The sequence below is a fragment of the Protopterus annectens genome, chromosome 14.part0 (assembly GCF_019279795.1).
Source record: "Protopterus annectens isolate FY-2018-M chromosome 14.part0, PAN1.0, whole genome shotgun sequence".
NCBI lineage: Eukaryota > Metazoa > Chordata > Ceratodontiformes > Protopteridae > Protopterus > Protopterus annectens.
Genome location: NC_056748.1, coordinates 26,197,693 through 26,218,844, shown reverse-complemented (window position 1 = coordinate 26,218,844; position 21,152 = coordinate 26,197,693). Strand labels below are relative to the sequence as shown.

The following is a 21,152-nucleotide window of genomic DNA, read 5'->3' as shown; positions in this document are numbered from 1 at the left end:
TTGAGTAGCATCTTACCCTCACCAAGAATGATACCACACTATGAAGACAAGATGATCAATTTCAACAATTGGCTTAAGTACTGGTGTCATTCAAAGGGGATCCAATGCCTGTCAGCTTGGGATGATATGCTCGACAAGCCACGATGCTTCGCTAGGGACGGCTTGCACCTGTCACCCTGGGGTTTCGGATATTGGCAAAGGCTCTTGCTACCCCCATAGTGCCTTTTTTAGGCAAGGCTCAAAAGACAAACCCACCTCCATAGGTATCACAAGGGATAAGAAACTAAGAGTAATGCTGCTCAACGCCAGAAGTCTAAACCTCAAGATGCACGCACTCGAAACTCTCCTTAGCATGGAGAACATCGATATCTGTGCAGTAACAGAAACCTGGTTCAGGGCTCCCGAGAGCACCCCAGCACTACCAGGTTATACCTCATACCATGAACTTGGACCGAACCACAAAAGGAGGGGGGAGTATCGATATTCATCAAAGATACCCACACCTCCAGGTTGGTGGCAAAGCACGAAGCATCAGAGACTATCCATGCGCAACTAACAGTGGGTAAAACTGCCTTCCAGTTTATAGCCTGCTACAGACCACCCTCCCAAACCCAGGAACCCCACTCGGCCTTCCTGAGAACACTGGAAAACATGAAGGTCTCTCCAAACACCATTATATTGGGCGACTTCAACTACCCAAACATAGACTGGGAGCATTACTCTAGCTCCAACACCCTAGCCCAAAGGTTCCTAGAATTTATAAACTCAAATGCTATGGAACAACTTGTTACCACTCCCACAAGAGGGGAAAACATACTGGACCTGATCATCACCAACATGGGGACACTATGCTCCAGACCAGAAGTTTATCCCTCACTGGTAAGATCAGACCATAAACTAATCTCACTGGATATTCACATCCCGACCCCACACCCTGCCCAGAAAACCACAGTGAAAAACTTCTCTAAAGCAAATTTTACACTCCTCAAAACTGACGTGGAATCCTTCAAAGCCCCCGGGCCTGTGGAAAATACGGCCCAGACCGCATAATCCTTTATAAACGCATTCTATGAACACCTTCAGGAATGCATGGATCATGCGATCCCAAATAAAACCAAGACCCAATCCTCCAAAGGCAGATGTCCTGTCTGGTGGACCCCAGCCATAAACAAACTATACAATAGAAGGAGGAAGCTACTAAATGATAAAGCAAAATCCCAAAAAGGGAAGGCATCACTGATCAGTATTAGCAAAAAACTACGGGCACACATAAAATTGTCTAAGGCCAGCTTCGAGAGAAAAATTGCACAGGACACTAAGGATAATCACAAGGCTTTCTTTAGTTATGTTAGGAACCTGGGTGGTAATTCCCAGATATGCTCAGAATTAGTCCAAAATGACAAAAATACACGAACCCACAGACATTGCCAACATCCTAGCTGACAGGTTCAGCGCAAACTTCTCCCCTCCCCACCAAAAGGGCAAATATCTATCCCAGCAGAGTGCTGCCCCCCTGACATCTCAGATGCTCAGGTAAGAGCCGCCCTCTCCAAAGCAAAAAACACAGCATCAATGGGACCAGATGGTGTCCCGGGCTCCGTCCTACATGAACTCAAAGAAGAGCTAAACCCAAACATAAAACTACTGTTCAGTCTCAGCCTTACTACAGGATATGTGCCCAAAGAGTGGCGTACAGCAACAGTGGTCCCTCTCCATAAAGGTGGTGCCTCAACGGATCCTGGAAACTATCGCCCCATAAGCCTGACTAGCTTGGTCTGCAAAGCTATGGAAAGGATCATCATGGACCTCATAAATAAAGATATTGGGGACCTACAAACACTGGATCCTACCCAGTTTGGCTTTGTTAAGGGCAGATCCTGCCTCTTAAACCTGGTTGATTTCTTTGAAACAGTCACCAAGGCCATTGACGAGGGAAGGTGGTCCACACAGCCTACCTGGACCTCGCAAAGCCTTCGATACAATACCCCACTCGGGCATTATAGATAAGCTCACCAGCTTAAATATAAACCCCTATGTCACTAGATGGATTGCAAACTGGCTCAAGGACAGAACCCACATGGTTAGAATTGCTGGAGCCATGTCAGACTCCAAACCAGTTACAAGTGGTATCCCACAAGGCTCAGTCCTGGGACCTCTCTTGTTCGGTATATATTTCTCGGAGGTACAGGCCAACACGGAAGGACTGTGGCTGACCAAGTTCGCAGATGACTGCAAACTGGGTGCCATAATCGACTCTCCAGCCGACACAAGCATCCTCCAAAAGGGCCTCTCAGAAACAGACAACTGGTGCCAGTGCCATGGCCTCAAGCTAAATGCCAAAAAGTGTATAGTCATCCCCTTTGGCAAAAACAAAGTGCCCACAAATTACCACATAGGTGGAAATCCATTAAGTACAGAAGAAGTAATTAGGGACCTGGGGACCCAAGTTGATAGCAATCTCTCATTTGACAACCACGTGGCCAAAGTGGTTAGAAAAACATTTTATATAGCCCACCTAATCATGAAGGGATTCACATCTAGATCAGGGGAGGTCATCGTGCCTCTTTACTCATCCCTCATCAGGCCCATAATTGAGTACAATGCCCCTTTTGGGATGTACCTTACCAGACACCTGCAGCAACTGGAAAGACCCCAAAAGTACCTCACCAAGAGGATCAAAGGGCTCAAACAGATGCCATATGCTGCCCGGTTAAAGAAACTCCAGCTCTACTCAGTGGCATACCGCCTGTTCAGAGGCGATCTCTGCCTGACATATAAAGCCATGTCCAACACGGAATTAATGGACATGCTGCACCTCAGAAAATCCAAATCCCATCGAGCTACGCGCTCGAGAGACTTGAACCTCAGCACTGAAATAAATAGGACATGCTGGAGGGACAGATTCATAACCCAGAGGCTCCCTTCACTCTGGAATAAAATCCCAGTCCAGGTTAGGCAGAGTCCGTCATTGACTCTCTTCAAGAGGAATCTTGATGAGTGGATGGGAGATCGTAGGTTTACCCCGGGTATCACTTCTGTGTCACTGTTAGATAGAGGCACAGTATACTAACCTCGAAAAAGGGCATAGCAAAATAAATTTAAAATGGGTGGCGAAAGCCAAACACATTCTGGCTAGGCTTATAAATGCCCTAGGGCAGATAGCCTAGTATGAACCTATGAAAGCCCATCTCTAAGGTTACCATTGCTTGTTGGATTTCAGCGTGCATTTCTTTGGCCCATTGAGCCAAAGGTTCGTCTCCACCAAGACATGTCCAGGTGCATTATACCAGATCAATCTCTACTTCTGCAGCCTTTTGGTCCAGGGTTTCTCTTGATATCTCTTCTGCTGCGACCTAGGCCTCATCATATACTTTAATTTCTCATTATAAATTGGATCTTCTTTCCAGGAGCAGGGCATCTTTTGGCTCATCCGTGCTTCAGAATATCCTTCCATGGAGGACCTCGCAGGTTTTTGTTGGTAGCTAGGAACTCTGTCCCTCAGGTTGAAGACCAAATGAAAACAACAACTTCAGATAAGTTATGTACTTACAATAACGTTCCATCTGAGTTATTGCTTTTTCATTTGTCTTCAGCCTTCCCTCCCTCCATCCCCCTGCCTTGTTTTTGGGCTGCGTAGCAGACTGGATTGAAGAAACAAAGACCACCCTCTGTCCTAGCCAGCTTTCAGTATGTGGGTCGTCATACAGTTATGCCAGGTTTTATAGCCCTGTTAGCCTTTTAGATTGGTGCTGCTTCTGCAACAAGCTTGATCTGAGGGGAGGAGTGAGAGAGGGACATTATGGGTAGGGGAGGAGCTTGGACTTTGGATCCGATGCTGGAGTATATGGCCGAGTGGGATCTGTGCTGGATCAGAGTTAATTCAGGTTGAAGACAAATAAAAAGCAACAACTCTGGAACGTTATTGTAGATGCATAACTTATTTTTTTACATTTAGAAGTGTAAAGAATAATGGCCCTCTCTCACTCCTCTCCTCAGATCGAGTTTGTTGCAGAAGCAGCAGCAACCTAAAAGGCCCATAGTTGTATAAAACCTGGCTGTTATACTACTCATACCTCAAAGATAGTCACTACTGTTGATATTTATTGTATAGAACTAAGACCTATCTATTGCTAAAAACAATTACCATATGCTGATTGTTCTTAACTACCTTGCATGTTTTTATCCTTAAAAATGATGTATGATTTACTACATTGCAGGCTTTAATCCTAAAATTATGTATGTGTTTTAAATCTTGATTTTGTGTTTCTTGAAATTGTATTTTGAGTTTTGTAATATCTACTTTATTGTGTGCTGAAATCTCTGCTATGTATTGTATTTTTGGAGCTTTTCTCCCTGGGCCTCCACTGAAAATGGACCTGTGTCCAGTTGGATTTTCCTGGTGAACAAATATAAAAAATAAATAAATAAAACATTTTTTTCATCGGTTTGTGGAGGGTCATCACAACAAACCCCATGAGTTCTGATTGTCATAGACAACAGTGTCAAGTTTTAAGACGTACCTCAGAAATGTGTCATCTTGGAGACCAAAATGTCCACCAGAGCAAGAATACCCAAACTATATTGGAAATCATCTGTCTCATATCTTTCAGCAGTGTTAATGCTCTTATCCGCATTGTCACAAATTGGATTGTAGTTCTCAAAGGGGGTCTTGCCTGTCCTGCATCAGTGCACCTGGATAATGTTATTGGGCACGCACTTCTTTTGGTACCTCAGTGTCTGAGGTCCACACAAGAGATGTCTTTAGTTCAGTCTTGGTGGGCAGCACAGAAGTTTCAAAGTGCTGTTTATTTCTAAACACACAAGGTGTACCAAGATGCTAGCCATGGTGGTGGATGTTTTAGGGAGTAGAAACTTTGTGTTTCTCCTTACTGGACTTTTGGGTTCTGCTGGTCCCATTAGAGTTTTCCAGTTTTGTCTCTTGAGTTGACGATTCTGTGACTAAAGTCCCCAAAGGTGACCATAAAGTGCTAGAAGTCCTTTGTGATCTTAGTTTAGATTCTTTGCCAGCATGAAGTGAACACATTTCATTTGTGATCATTCCTGTCCAATGTTAGGGCAGTGGATGTAGCACTGACATTCTGTGTGGGTACAGAGGAAGATGCAAGTTCAGACCTTCCTGTTTCTTCAGAGCTTGATAGCTGCCCCAGTTTTGTGGTGTCTTTCACTCATCTCAGGATTTAGTTGTTGCACTGGAATGTGAATTGTCACTGGCTAGAGAGTTGTCACATGTGCATTATCTTCTCTTGATGTCAGACTCCTGATGCTGGGCTGTGGAGTGGACTAACCTCCCCATAGCCTGAAGATGGACCTCATTTTTCTGCAGTCAAACCTACTGCAGGTTCTGACAAAAGGCATTTAGCTGGCAAGGTGTGGAGTTGTTCCTTAGGAGATAAAAGGAATATTCACATTGATCATCTGAAGTATAAGTACAATCCTTCTGTGGAGGAGAAGCTCCTTCCTGGGCCACCTCCTGATCTGACATGACATTTAGTCCATTCTGTGGTATTTTAACAAGAATGCAGCAAAATGTCATACCTCTTGCATAGAAATGAAGTCGATTTTACAGAAAGTAGATAAAGGTATTTTTCTCTCAGCAGTTGTATTCCTGGAAAAATTAGTGCACTGGCAGAGTCCCCAACATGTCCTCTAGCTGTCTCCTGGAGGAGAATTAGGAGTGGTGTCTGGTTTAGGTCTTTGTGAAGTGGAGCATTTCATAAATGTACCCATTTGCTTCTCAAAAGAATGCTGTCCTCCTGTTCCTACATGACATAGCTCAGTAAGGGGAAGTAACAGCTGACATGTTCTTTATCATCACGTGAGGTGTCCTGTACTACTAAACGGCTTTCATACTTTCTGATTTATAGCTTGAATGTTTTCTTTAGTCTTATGAAGAAAGCTTTACAAAGATTTGTTCACATTTTATTACTGATCTTTTATCTATTCCCAAACATTTATACTCACCCACCTATTCAAGTTCCTTTATATGACATTTCTGTCCCAGGTTAATTTTTTCTTGCTGCTGCAGCTTTCCTGCAGTAAATACTGCTTTTGCATATTTCTCAAGACCAGACGTCCTACTTAAATCATCTGTGAAAGTTTTAACCATTTATATATTGTACTTTCAGCTCCTAAGAGGAATTATAAAATTTTAAAGCATCCATGAAAAGTAGATGACATTTATTTGAAGAAGGTTGATTTCTGGATGTTAAGCTGTAACAACAGTCTAGTTTAAGTAAGCAGATTTATGGGTTAAAAGTAAGAAAAAAACAGCAGCGGAGAGAAAAAAACAAACAAAAAAAACAAATCACCTTGGAATACCCCCTTATCATGACTCATTTGCAAATTGGTTTGCCAGTGTTTCATAGCCACCACAATGCAACTGATTAATGTAGGGTATATCTTGTATATATGTAAGTATTCTTACCCTGATAGATAAACTGATGCCCATATTATATCATGTGCATGATACATTTATTGTCTTATGTCATCTGATATATGTGATTCTGTAAATTATTCTTTTTATTCTCAAAATTTTTGACATAATGATTTTTTTGTGACATGTCGAATGTTTCAGATCTTGTTACCATGTGTTGTGTTTATTTGACTATAAAATACCAGCTGAGCAATAGACAGAACTTGTTTTAAGTAGACACATGGGGAATAGCTACAACAAAAGTTACAAAATTTCTTAGTCGATGTAATATAAAAATATAACATGTAAACATTCAGTTGAAGTTCAGTAGCAGTCTGACATTAATCCAATAGTATGCCTAAAACGTGATTGCTGAAACCTCCTTTATGTGGACAGTGGAAAGGGAAGGAGGAGGATGGTGATGGTATATTGAAGAAAAGGAGGAGAGAGGATGGTGGTGGTATATTGAAGAAAAGGAGGAGGAGGATGGTGGTGGTATATTGAAGAAAAGGAGGAGGAGGGAATATAGGAAAAGAGAAGCAAGATTTAGAGGAAGTACTTGGGTGAATCTCGTTGCTTGCAAGCAAGAGGGCATATCCGATGGTGATACAGAAGAAAAGATGTCAGATTGCACCACTGTCTCATCTACAGTTCAATAAGAAAATACTTTTTTCTTAAAATATTGTTTGGATGGGATTTGGCATTGTGTCTGAGGGGTATGGTACTGCATAGTTTGGAAACATCTGCATGGAAATAAATGTTTCTGAATTGGGTTGTTGTGATGGTGAATTGCATATTTGTGGTCTGAACAGATCAACCATAGCAATGCCATTTTACAGTTTAATGCAGTGCGTTTACAGTTCAATGCAGTGTAAGAAGTCTGTTATGTATAGTATAGTGTGGGCTCTTCTTAATAGGGACATGTCTGCGTGGTGCTTAAATTCCATCCTGCTAATTGTCAGTGGTGCTGCTGATGCAAGCTGGCTGACAGTTCTTGCAGTTACCTTCAGGTTTTATAGCTGACATGAATAGAGGTAGACTTGGATGTTGGATTGGTATGTAAACCCAGAGAAAATGTAGTGTAGCTTTAGCCAGTTGAGCATGATCAGTCATGTTACTAGACCCTCTCTTTAGTTGCTATGGAATACAACTTCTTTAACACTGATTAAGTTCTCACAGGCAAAAACAAAACCACTGCACCAGATAAAGTCCAGGCCAGGCTCCAAACATATAATGCAAGAAATCCAAGCAGGCAAAGGACATGCACGGCATAAAACCAAACAATTTATTTAGTAAAAAACATGCAAGTGCTTTTGCGTAGTACTCCTACACTTCATCAGACAATACAATTCTGTTACAAGCCTAAACATTTAAACACTGTTAAACCAGTTACTGCTAGCAACCTTTTTCTCTCCAATTAAATAATTATTGGAAACCAAGTGATTTAAAGTAACCTAACACTTTAGCAAAATAAGTACATTTTTAGTATGTTCCAACCACAACTTGTATAATAGATTTCGGATATAATAATAACGACATATATTGCAGATATCTAAACAATATAATATGCGTCATACACAAACCATCTCATCATGCTGTTGCAAATGTACTGATGTGTTGGATAATTTAATGCAGAACTTTGTCAACAAAGGCTGAAACAGTCCTGCCATCCACATAGTTAACGAAGTATACACCTTATATGAAATTTAGAATAAAAAACTAAAACTGCTACATGAATGCTCATCAATTTGCTATGATGATGAAAAAACAAACACATAAATGAACAAAAAATATATAAAAGTAAACAAAACATCATAACTAAATACTGCTAACATAAAAAGTGTGTATATAACAGTAAAAACAGAATATATATATATATATATATATATATAAGTAATGTATAAGGAGTATGTGCATATATGTAAGCAGGCACACCTATAACTACTATAAAAAGATGTATACTTAACAGCCAAGGCAAAGAGAGTGTATTAAGGCTTAGTTACATTTGCAAACCTTGCCCCCCCTTTTTCTTTACTGTTATATACATACATATATTTTTTATGTTAGCAGTATTTAGCTGTGATGTTTAGTTTTGTTTATACTTATTTATCAGATTGAGTGTTCATGTAGTAGTTCTAGTTTTGTATTGTAAATTTCATATAAGGTGCACACTTTAACTATGTGGATGGGAAGGCTGTTTCAGCCTTTGTTGATGCAGTTCTGCATTAAATTATCCAAAACAGTACATTTGCAATAGCATGATGAGATGGTTTATGTATGATGCATATTATATTGTTTAAATATCTGCAATATATGTATTGTATCTGAAATCTATTATATAAGTTGTGGTTGGAACATATTAAAATGTACTTATTTTGCTAAAGGGTTAGGTTACTTTAAATCACTTGGTTTCCACTAATTATTTAATTGGAGGGGAAAAAGGTTGCTAGCAGTGATTTGTTTAAAATATTTAGGCTTGTGACAGAATTTTTTGTCTGATGAAGCATAGGAGTACTACGCAAAAGCACTTACATGTTTTTTACTAAATAAATTGTTTGGTTTTATGCCATGCATGTCCTTTGCCTGCTTGGATTTCTTGCACTGATAAAGTTCTGTTTAATCATTGAGTTATTTTAATGGAGGTAGCAGTCCTAAGGATCTTTGGCAAGATAGAATTTGAGAATGTTGTTTGGACTGGTGTGCCTGGTTGTGTGGAGTGTGAGTTTTGGTAGTTTTGATATGTAGAGCTGATTTATCCATCCATGCCTGAAGTAAACCAGCTTCCATTATAGTCATGCTTTAACTTCTTTGCTGTTAGAAACTGCAAAGAAAGTGGAAGACTCCTCCACATATCTGACTAGGTTTCATTGGTCATAGTAAGAGAGCTTACTGCCATGCATGAGGAGAAGAAAAATACATAGTATGGAGTGTTAAGCCTCTCCAAGAAATAACTCTCTGTGAGGGAAGCAGTAACATCTTGTTTTGCAGGAGGAGCAGCCACAGGTTTAGATGCATCTGTATGGAGAAGGTCAAAATATGTCTTGAGTGTCAGATGTTTCCCCTCTTTTCACATTTAAAAAATGTGAACCAGGTAGCCCACTTGGGGATAATAGGCTCGAGTTGGAGATGTGATGAATAATTGTTTCTGAAGTATGGATCCTGCAACATTGGTTTAGCTTTGCAGGTGCAAATTATTTGAGAGTTATTAAGGATGTTTGTTGTTATAATTGAATAAGAATTGGCTAGATGAGCCAAGATTGAGATTGCTTGATCTCAAAAATTTAAATATGATTTTTTTTTCTTTTTTTAGCTTTTGATTTGGGGGGGGGAAGCAGTAAAAGCAGTAGATGAAATACTGGTGATAGTATAGGCTACATTTATGAAGAAGATTGTGAATGTTGTGTTCCGTATTGCAGAATATTAGACTGCTTAATGGGGCAACTTCTAAAGATTGTAGTGCTGTAAGAAACAGGATATGTCTTGCACTTTAGGACATTCAACAGAAGTCCATCCCTGATGACAGTAGGCCTTTAGCTTAATTAGTAGCACAGAAAACAGAACTGAGGAATGTGTTTTAAAGTTTTTAGGGTTTGTTATGTTTGATGGAGAAGAATCAGAGTCAAGGTCATCAGCATAAGTGCTTAATGTGGGTGTATGTCAGTGAAAGGAATAGTTAAACTAAGATGGCTACTTCTGTTGCAAATGAGCAAGTGCTGAGTTTTGCTTGATTAGATTTTCTTGAATGTAGCATGTGGTTACTTTTCTCCCAGAACTGTTAAGGGTATTCCATTGGAGAGTCTTACAAGAAACAGACTATCCCTGTCTTGGTGTTTAACTTCGTTTTGGCTGTATTTCTAAGCTGTTCATATTAGGAGAATGTTAAGGTGATCTGTTAAAATGTCCAGAGATGATCGTGCTGAGTCATAATGGCCTTGATGTCAGATCTGAACATATAATGAGTTCTATCTACTTGGTGTTACGGTGCTTTGAGGGCCTTGGTATTGAGGATGAGCAGGAAAGCATGATTAAAATGGTTCACAGTAGTGTCCATATTGAGGTAATTACATGGAGACCAGTTTACCTAACTAACTATATATGTGTGTGTGTGTGTGTATGTGTATATATATATATATATATATATATATATATATATATATAATCTGTATGTATACACACACACATACATGCACACATATAGATCTACGTCAGTAGATCGAATCACCAGGACATCGAAATTTAAGTAGCCAAAATGGTGAAAAAAATGAAAGTTAAAAGAACGTCATTTACAGTGCTGGAAATAAGAGCAAAAATGCTACTGTGCATATCACAGAGAACTCCAAACTTCTTGAATGTACATTGTGGCGCAGTTTACAAAAACCAGTTACTTGACTTAAAAAGACGTAATTTAGAAAAAATGTGCCTGTTTTAATGCTTATGAATGAAGATCACAGTGCAGTGAGGATTGGTAAGTTGACCCTTTTCTCCAGTGTAATGCAGTTTTGGAGTTGGTATATATATAATTTGCAGGGGGTATGGCGGTGCAGAAGTGTTTGCCCCCCCCTGCAAAAACATGGAGGAAGCTAAATTTTTGTTTGTAAATGATTTCTTTAAGTAAAGTAACTGTTTTTTTGTAATTGTGCCACAATGTACATTCAGAAGGACGGAGTTATGTGTGATGTGTGAAGTGGCTCTTTCGTTCTTCTTATTTCTGGCATTGTGAAAGGTCGTTCTTTTCAACTTTCACTTTTTTCATCTCAGTTATTTAAATTTCGATGTTCTGGTGATTGTCTGCTGAAGTGGCTGCAGCCATACTTGCATTACACACACACACAAAACGTGTGTGTGTGTATAATATATATATATATATATCTATGGTTCCCCTTCAGAAGGTCGAACGGCTGAAATCTCAAAATGCATATGGTCGAGACCATATGCTCGACATTTCAGAAGCTCGACCTTCTGAATGAGAATCGGCATACAGTGCAAAACGGGAGATTTCCCTTTCTGCCCTGTAGTGTGAACTCTGAGTTGGAATAAATAAGTATCGGGGGTGTGTGGGGGGTGCAGGGGGGCTTGCCCCCCTGCAGAAACATTGTTTTGTTGTTTTTTTTTTTATTTCCCTTTCAGAAGGTCGAGCGTCTGAAATTTGAACATATGGCTACGGCCATATGCATTTCGAGATTTCAGCTGTTCGACCTTCTGAAGGGGAACCACACATATACATACATATATATATATATATATATATATATATATATGTATATATATATACACACACACACGTGTGTATGTATATGTACACACACACACACGTATGAGAGAGAGAGAGAATTAAATCAAAGAAGGAAGGGGTTACTATTTTTAAAAGGATAAAGTCTTTCATGGAAGTTGCTTTGACTTCAGCCGGTAAATATAGGAAATCCCTTAGTAAAGGAATCAACCTTAACTCCTTATTGAAGGACGAGTTTGGTGGAGTGAAAAGCAGTCTTTAGTGCACAGTATTCTCCTTTTCAGCAAATGTACGAGAGGTGAAATTAATATGTCTGTCTAGGGCATAAAGTTGGATGTACAGTTAAAGGGGACCGTCAGAAGGTGTTTTTCAGTTAAGATAAAAATTGCCCATCATTGACAGTTCATCCTTGATATTGGATGGAAACCATAATACTGCAACTTTAGTTGTATGCTACTATTTGTGTGGCTGCAATTGTATAAAAACAGTTGTCTTCACTGACTGTTACTGGAAAAAATAGAATGTGTCTCTGTGGTAAGTGTTATGGAGGTAGCTTATACCAGGGCAGTTGCTCCAAATAATTAATGACCATTCCAACTGCTTTCGTATGAATTCTGTCCAGAGTTATAGTCCCATGGATGTTGCTAGATCTGTCTTACTGCATTAATGTCTGGAGAATTATTCAGCTGTATAGGGAGTATAATTAGTTACAGACACTGTGAATATTAAGGTATGGAAATTTAGCTCTGGAGTGTGTTTTTACAATTTGTAGTTTGTCAGAGAAGGATAATTTTTGAGTAATAGGTCAATGATAAGTTTGCCGTCATGCAGTGGATGATTTTTCTTTGACAAAACAACTGCAAACATGAACACGAACCAAAAGAAATACTCTAAGTAGTAGACAGGAACACCACCACACGAAGGTAAAACAGATCCTTTATTCACAGAACCAAGTCCTGGCACCTCGTCTTTTCGCCTTCAATGATTTTTCTTTGCAAGAAATATCATTGCATTAGAATACCACAATGATTGGGTGTTTTTTTTAAGTTTACCCATGTTGATCTGGTTAGTCCCATTACACCTTTGGCGTCTTTTTCAGGGGATACCTGAGGTACCATTTGTGCCCTCAAGAGTCAGGGTGCCTGGGAACTTCCTGTGTTCTATTTGACATGTGCTATGGGATTTTTATGTTCATCTGAGCTACTAAAAACTCAGGCAGGTGGGACCTCTCTTTAATGTCTTATTTGAAGGCTGGATCTTTACTTTTTGTGAACAAAGGTATTTTCTGACTAGAGTTTGATTTTCGTAACATGACTGATACTGTGGCATCTCTGAAAGGAATGGAATGTGCTTGTAGCTTTTGGAGGTGTGAATAAGGAGTAGAGATAATGTTATGTGCACGCATGAGGATACATAGATGCTAAGAAAGGAAATAATATATTAAAGGTAGCATAGAGAATATTTTATTATATTAGAGTTTATAAGTTAAGTGGTCTGCATTTGGACAAAGTATCAGTTAGAATGTCATCACTACGTGGGAATAAAGCTTAAGACAAGTGGCTGACTGGGGTTTGCAGAAGGAAGGACCTGCCCATGCCTATGTACTCTTGTAATGAGGTTTTTCCAGTCATAATAGTATTGCTTGTCCTTCTGTATTTTTTTAATACTTTCGTGAGATCCTGGCTGTGGCCCAGGAAGCCTGTTGGAGGCCAGTGTGAAGTCTGTTCTCAACATGTTTATTAATATTTAAACTTAATGTGAGTTTTATAAACCAATTTGTAGCAATTTAGCTTCTTTAATAAAGAGGCTGCATTTATCTTTGAAGTAAAGGTTGGGTGTGCAGGAAATATAGAGTTGCAGAGTCATTACTGTTATGCAGTGATCTCCTTATAACTTGCACTTGAATGCCTTTCTGGTCTTCAGTTACATTTTTGGTGAAGTGCATTTCTTGGTAGCTGTTTTGCATACACCTTATGCCTAGTGTCATGCTGCTACATGCACTACATGTCATGGGACAGGAATAGGGAGACCTACAGGTCATCACTGTCAATACACTTCAAAAAAGTTCCCAAAAGTTGTAACATTAAAGTCAGACTTTGTATTGGAATGCGTGTATTGGTTTATGCTTTGTGTTCACAAAGCAGCAACTTGTTTTAATTTTGTGCTTAATTTCACTTTGTTTTTCTTTCTTGGTGTAGGAAAAGGGGACCACTTTGGAACCATGAGGATGTCTCTGCAAAAAATTCAGGCATCAAGAGTGCTGAACAGTTAACTGCATTTCTAAAACATGTGGTTTCTGTGTTCAAGTTATCTAAATCAGGTAATTCCAATAGTAGTTTTTAACCATGCCTACTTATTTAACGAGAGTTTGTTTATCTTATAAATAAGCTGCATTTCTGAGGTTAGAGGTGCCTTTAGTTATTCATTACATATTTCCTCTCACTGGTCTGTTTCTAAGTACCACACATGTATGAAGGAGAGTGAATGTATTTAGTTCTGTAATCCATAAGGTGACCTTGAGTCAAGGGGCCGGTAGATAGTTAAAAATGTGGCTTAAATATAAAATAAATAAATGTAAATATGTAGTTCCACTTTTATGTTCACATTGGTTTGTGTATATCCACAACTCTGTAAGGGAGAACTGATGCTTTAAAGGTTTAGCCAGTTTTCAGCTGTTTTAACAGCTTAGTGGAATGGAGAACTTGGTATGTTTTCCATTAGAATTATGCAGTGCATTAATGTTCTGCTGTTGACCTTTGACTTTGAACTTTGCCCCCATAAACTTCTGATCGATAAAGCCATTCATTTGATTCTTGTTCAGAGTAAGTTGATGCTTTTTTTTTCCTTTTCTCCCTCTTTGATTACTCTATATATTTTGTTGGAGAAGGAAGGTACTCCTGCACTTAATTCTGTATGTCCACTGAAGATGTCCTGGAGGCTGAGAAAGGACCTTGGAGACCAGCCCACTTATGTGGTAAAAAAAAAAAAAAAAAAAAAAATAGCTGGGAGATAAATGTAATTAAAATGTAAAACATAAAAAAGTACAAATATGTGGAGTTGCACTACATTTGTTCTAATTCATTTGTTGTGTACTGTTTTATTATGTTTAAGGATACAAGACAGCCAGTGCATCAAAATTTGGCTTGCAATGTTTTATGCAAACTACTTAATGTCATATTGCCTATCCAGCTACTACTGTGACAGTAATTTTGTAAAGGTGCAGTATTACATAAGTTGTAGCTGAGTGCCTTTGTGTATATTTAAGATATCATTGAATCACATGCATGCATTATTTTAGTTAAAAAAATACATCTTTACTGATAAGAGATGTGCACTTTTAGTACTTCATAATTTACTGGCTGCCACAGAATTTGTTGCTTTCTGCTGTTGCCCTTCACTGTAACTGGTGAAGTAAAGTAAGACACCAGAGTTGAGTTACTCCTTCTGCATTTGTCCATCATATACCATATCTTAGTTTCAAAATAAATGGACTGAGGCATTTGATGCAGGTGAATTACTGCCTGATAGAGAACAAACACTTGACACACCAAATACTTTAATGCAAAGCTTTCGGGTCTACACCCTTCATCAGTACATAATAAAATCATTATTTTCAAACTTTAAATAGGAGAAATAATTAATCACATTATACAGCCAGCCTAATTACATATCTATCAATTAAAATTTAAAAGGACAGATAATAAAATACAGTATAAAACTTCCATACATGTAACCTAAAATCCAACTATACTCAAAATTACAAGTAACATTAATAGATGCATATAATATAATACATTTAATCATAAAATAAAATTAATAATACATGCTGCACATATATAATAATAATGCTGTTAGTCTTAAGCCAGTATTGTTGAAAAGACAGAGAGAGAGTATTTGATTTTATTAATTATGGAAGGATGTTGTTATATATGTGCAGCATGTATTATTAATTTTATTTTATGATTAAATGTATTATATTATATGCATCTATTAATGTTACTTGTAATTTTGAGTATAGTTGGATTTTAGGTTAAATGTATGGAAGTTTATACTGTATTTTATTATCTGTCCTTTTAAATTTTAATTGATAGGTAATTAGGCTGACTGTATCATGTGATTAATTATTTCTCCTATTTAAAGTTTGAAAAGAATGATTTTATTATGTACTGATGAAGGGTGTAGACCCGAAAGCTTTGCATTAAAGTATTTGGTGTGTCAAGTGTTTGTTCTCTATAGAGTTTTATATTCTGATATAGTATCACCTGTGTTTGATTCAGAATCACTGCCTGATAACAGTCAATGCATTTGTCTGGTCAGTGTGTTTCCCAGCACTTAAGCACCTACAGTATGCTTTAAAAAGCATATGCATAATTTCTCTTAACACTTAAGACAGTAATAACTTTTCATGTTTGAGCATGACTGGCCCCAAATCCTGCTTAATAGCACCTTAGATATCATTTCATATGTCAGTCAGTAACAAACATTTTAATTTGCACCAGCTAATGTCTGCTAGTAAGATTTATCTGCCCCTGTATTCCGATCTTACAGTAAATGAGCAACTGTCAGGAACATAGCCAGCTCCAGTAGCCTAGATGGATAAAGCCCTGATGTTGGACCTCATAGCCAAGTTCAGTTAGCAGCTTGAGTCCTCGATGGAGCTGGCAGGGTGGATGGATATTCCCATCATTTGGGTGTGGGTGTGGGGGGTTGAGCTGATCCACTGGTTGTAGCAGTTCTTTTGAGGAAGGAGGCAGGTCTACACCCTGGGGGGTTGCGTGTCACACACCAAGCTACCAGTTGGTGGTAGCCTTCATTAAGCCAATACAGAGGCATGCACTTGTAAGTGGAAGGGCATTATGGTTCCTGCAGTGATGTGGGTTGTATGTCCACTCACCTACCAGGGGATTGGTTAGGCTAAGTAACAAATGTCCTCATTACTGATATGCTGGTGCAAAAAAAACAAAAACATATGGCTGCTTAAATGATGTCCCTGAAAAATGAGCTTCAGGAGGCTTGATGGTCATCAGGCTTGAGGTAAGATGTATAAAGAAAAGACAAAATGTCAGAAACATGGCAGCAGAAGCATAGATATGTTTTATTTTATTTTACATTTGTTTACAGGGGTAGTCCGTCTGGACATAGGTACATTTACAGCGGAGGCCCGGGGAGAAAAGCTCCACTATTAGATTAACATCAACATGGTAACACAAGCAATCATACAGCAGTCACAATTTGAGTTAGGTACAGACATAAAAAGTCTCATCCAGTCCAGTCTAAACAGTAAACACTTCATCAGCAGTAAGTGAGTAAATTTACAAAGATAGTTTCATACATCAAAGCTTTAACATTGATTAGTGAACTAGGATAAAATAATAAAAAAATCATATGATTAGACATGAAATATTATGCAATTTCAATTTGACAGTAAGATACCCAACTGTAGCATATATACAGTAGAGATAGCAGGAAGGAATGTGTAAAGTGTGCTGAGATTGTGAGATTCATTTGATGCATGGACATAGCCATGTATTCATAAGACATGATTTGAGAGCATTTTTGAAATGTGTGTTAGTGGATGCAGAGGTCAGAAAAGGGGGGAGGTTATTCCAGTATCTAGCTATGGCATGAGAAAAAAGAGCTTCCCCTGAGTTGGCTTTAGAGATGCAGAGGAGGGATTTCTCAGTAGATCAGAGAGTACTATTAGTTCTGTATGGAGAGAGTAACTGGCTAGTGCTGTTTTTTTTCATGGTGTCTAACAATATTAAAGGCAATGACTAGCTGGTGGTAATTGAGTAGCTGGGAAAGTTCTAACTAGATGATTTAATATTGAGTGTCATAACTGATTGGTCCATGGTGTTCCTCCTTTGGGAGATATCCCTGTGTTTTTTTGTTCATTGATTACACAGATATCCTTCCCATAGATCCCTGTTGCAATAGTCTTTGTTAATGTAGCTTCATTCACAGAAGGCCTAATGTTTGGCCCAAGCTTCACAGCTTAGCATCCTTCCCGTTCCAAGCTAGCTACATACCTTGCCCATCAGGGTTGTTGGTCCATTTCTTAATAAAGCTTACATCCATCTGCAGTCATATTAGAGCTCTTTTGCTGTAGTTCACAACACTGTGTTGTGTTGTAGCATCTATAGTCTGACATTGTTTAGTCCCTATACCTAAATCAAATTGCCGTCCAACACCCATTGTGGCATTGCCTTTGTCTTGGGGATGTGCATATGGTATGAATATCCCACCAAATGTGATGCCCCACCACTGGAACAGTAATCAAGGAGCCTCAGTCCTCACCACTGGCAACACTGGGGGACGTACACTGGGAGGATGACAAGTACATACGCAGTATTTCCAGATGCAGCTCTCTGCATCAAGTTAATTTCCCTTAAGATCACACAGAGACTGCAGTCAATCTGGGGCTGGTTTCTCACTCTTTCTTCAGATCCCCAGTAAGACTCCCCACTGGCACAGATACAGAATAGAGATCTCAACTGAGTGACCAAGGCATGACCTCCAGCACCCTCTGTCCAACCAGTGCTTTGTGTCACTGCCCAAGTAGCTGACATACACTCTCTGAGGTTTGGATTACACCCACAAGCACCTGGCAAAGGCTGGCACAGGTTTACTAGCTATACCCATTTCTGCTCAGACTGTAAGGTAGTTTCCACTGCCAGCAGTCAACTCCTTATCAGCTACTTTAAGGCCCTTACTGTGTAATATTAATATTAACACAAATGGTAGTTTGACCAAGAGCAAGGCTATTAGGAGTGGTCTACAGTGTCACCAAATAAATATGCAAGTACTCTCAAAACTTAAATATCTCTACACAGATTAGCCACAATGAAAGGTTTAAATGTATTTTAATAATAAAAGAACAAGACAATACTAAATATATATTCACAGCGACATCAGGGTTCAAAACCACAGGAAATATTTAAAACAACATTGCAGGACAGTCTCAAGTAGATAAGCATACCTAAACTTGTTTGTGTCTTTCGGCTTTTCCCAGTTAGGGGTCGCCACAATGGAACTCCCGTCTGCTAATGATTGGCAGTTGATTTTTACGTACCGGCTTGCCAGGCCTGATGCACAACCTTCAACGAATGTACGCCCATTCATGCATGTCTCCACGCAGAAGACGCTGTAGCTGAGAATTGAACCGGACAGCGTCTTACTGTGAGGTGACAACACTACCGCAGCACCACCACCGTGGGTAGATAAGCATACCTAAACTAAGCTTCAGTATATTCCTGACTGAATCTAAGAGAATTATACTATAACCTAAGAACTTGCTAATAGAGCAAGGTGGACGCGGTGAATGGATCATCTAGTTGTTTTCAGGTCCAAGACATAATGCTCCGTCTCACTAAGAGACGTCTCAAAATAATATCTAAAATATTACTGCTGGGATAGCTTGCAGAATGACAAAAATTCTTGTTGTCTAACCAAAGTTCCCAGGCAAAACAACCATTGAGGGCAGCTGGTAGCATTTAGCATCGACCTGTAAAAATACATAGACAAGAGCTTTGCTCAGATCTTTGGCAAATGCTGGAAGTCATAAAAACAATTGCATTCCTTCATGCTTTCAAGACTGGTAATTAGTTCACCCTAAAGACAATACAGAAAGCTTCCTAGCACAGACTGTCACTTGCTGCACTGAGAACTGAAGGATACCATCTTTTATGGCATAGCCTATAAAGTAATTTAATTTCAGATATTTTTCTAAAGTTTGCTGGATTGAGGTTAACCTCCTGAATTCCAGTTTCTTCTGTTAAAATTTATACATTTAAACTGTTACCATAATGCATGTACATTTCTGTTCTCTTCCATTATGGCACACTGTGGTTACAGTTCAAACAATACACTACAAATACCTTTTCAGCACACACATATGTACAAGCAGTTTGACATACACATGACATACAGTTCTAATGCAATTGTAAGACATGCATCTTGTATAAATCATTTTGATAGTCACCAGCTGGCTCTGCTGGCAGCATTTACTTTCGTCACTGTGCATGTTTTGGATAACTGCTACAGGTGTTGCTGATTTAATTCTGCAACTCAAAGGCAGTCCTGAGAGGTACTTTTGGCCTTTGTATTCAAAAAGTTAGTGACCTTCAAGAGCTGTTTTTCTTATAGAGATGGACACAGATATCTTTCCTATAGTCCCAGACAGAACTCTGAGCATTTGCCTGAAGGACTGACATTCTAAGAGTAGGTCGAGCGTGACCTGGCAAAGATTGAGTTGAGTGTTCATCTGGTTCTGTAGAAATGAAACTTGTCCATGGCTAATAAGGAGTTGAGCCTGCAGTTTTCTTTGTTTCATTGCAGCAAGAGGTTATCTATTCAGATTCTGGGGAGTGGTCTGTACTTTGCATAGCCACAGATCAAGAGTTCTTGGCATTGAGGACTTCTGTTGTAAAGCAGCCTTTAGACCCATTTGAGCTGGCAGGTCTCAGTTAAAATGGTCATTGTGTACCTAGGCTTTAGTCTTAGAGGCTGGACATCAGGCAAATGTTTGTTGTTCTCAGGGAGCTTGAGTTGTAGGTGTGGGACTGCACTTTTGGAGAGTGTGATGTGCAGCCTGAATTGTACTTGGCATAAGTGCTTACTTAGTGAAAGCTACTTGAGGCTGGTGCAGTACTGCATGGCATTTCCATGTCCCCAGCACTGGACACTTGTCTCTTAAGTTCTACAGCCTGGTTTCTGTAAGAAGTCAGAGCATTCCAGATTCTGTTGTTTGAGACAGTCAGGAATAATTATTGCATGCTGTTTCATGTAAAGAGGTTCTCAGGTTTATGAAGGTTAGCTTAGACTGGGCCTAGGCTTGATCCTTTGACACCCCCCCCCCAAGTCGAATACCATCTACAACCCCCCACTCCACACTCCGTATTGAGCTTTTTAGTCCAGCATAGGTCCTAAAGACCACAGAATTTTGCCACCCTGTTGCACTTCAGGGAGTCCAGAGCCAAGAGAGTTTTCTGCTTTTCCACTGTGGGAGTTAGAATTTCTATGAACTCTTTACTGCATTAGGTATGTTATGGATACGCTTGAGTGTTTTTGAAGGCTGAACTAATGGATGACCTTATAGGAGACTCTGACTGTTGGCTTTTGTAGTGGACTGTCATGCATCCTGCTATCAGTCTGTCTTCATAGAGAATGGGTGCCTGTGCAGCATTGCATGGCTGAAATTGTCTTCTTGAGGGAGTGAATGTTTGCTGATTCAGTTTAAGGTCTTTGAGGGTTGCAGTTACTAGTAAAGATATATGAGAGCAAAAGAAGAAGAAAGAGCTCCTGTCCTCCTCCCTTAATGAACAGGAAGATTTTTACATCAGCAAGATTGAGTCACCACAGTTCATAGACTGATAATGACCTCTCGTGTGACTGTGGTCGATCCCTTCAAACTTCATTACATTTTCTTAAGTGCATTGGTTATATGGGAGAGTTTTTCATTTGACCAGTTAGTGACCCCTCTTTTCGTAA

At 39.2% G+C, this 21,152-nt stretch overlaps 1 protein-coding gene across 1 annotated transcript in view; it reads left to right on the top strand.

The window, feature by feature from the left end:
- Positions 1-21,152, top strand: part of FRYL (FRY like transcription coactivator) — a 3,917,685-nt gene that overhangs the window by 2,757,448 nt on the left and 1,139,085 nt on the right. Inside the window, exon 41 of the mRNA XM_044055727.1 lies at positions 13,862-13,983. Within this exon, the coding sequence (XP_043911662.1) occupies positions 13,862-13,983 (122 nt within the window). The remainder of the gene's footprint in view (positions 1-13,861; positions 13,984-21,152) is intronic.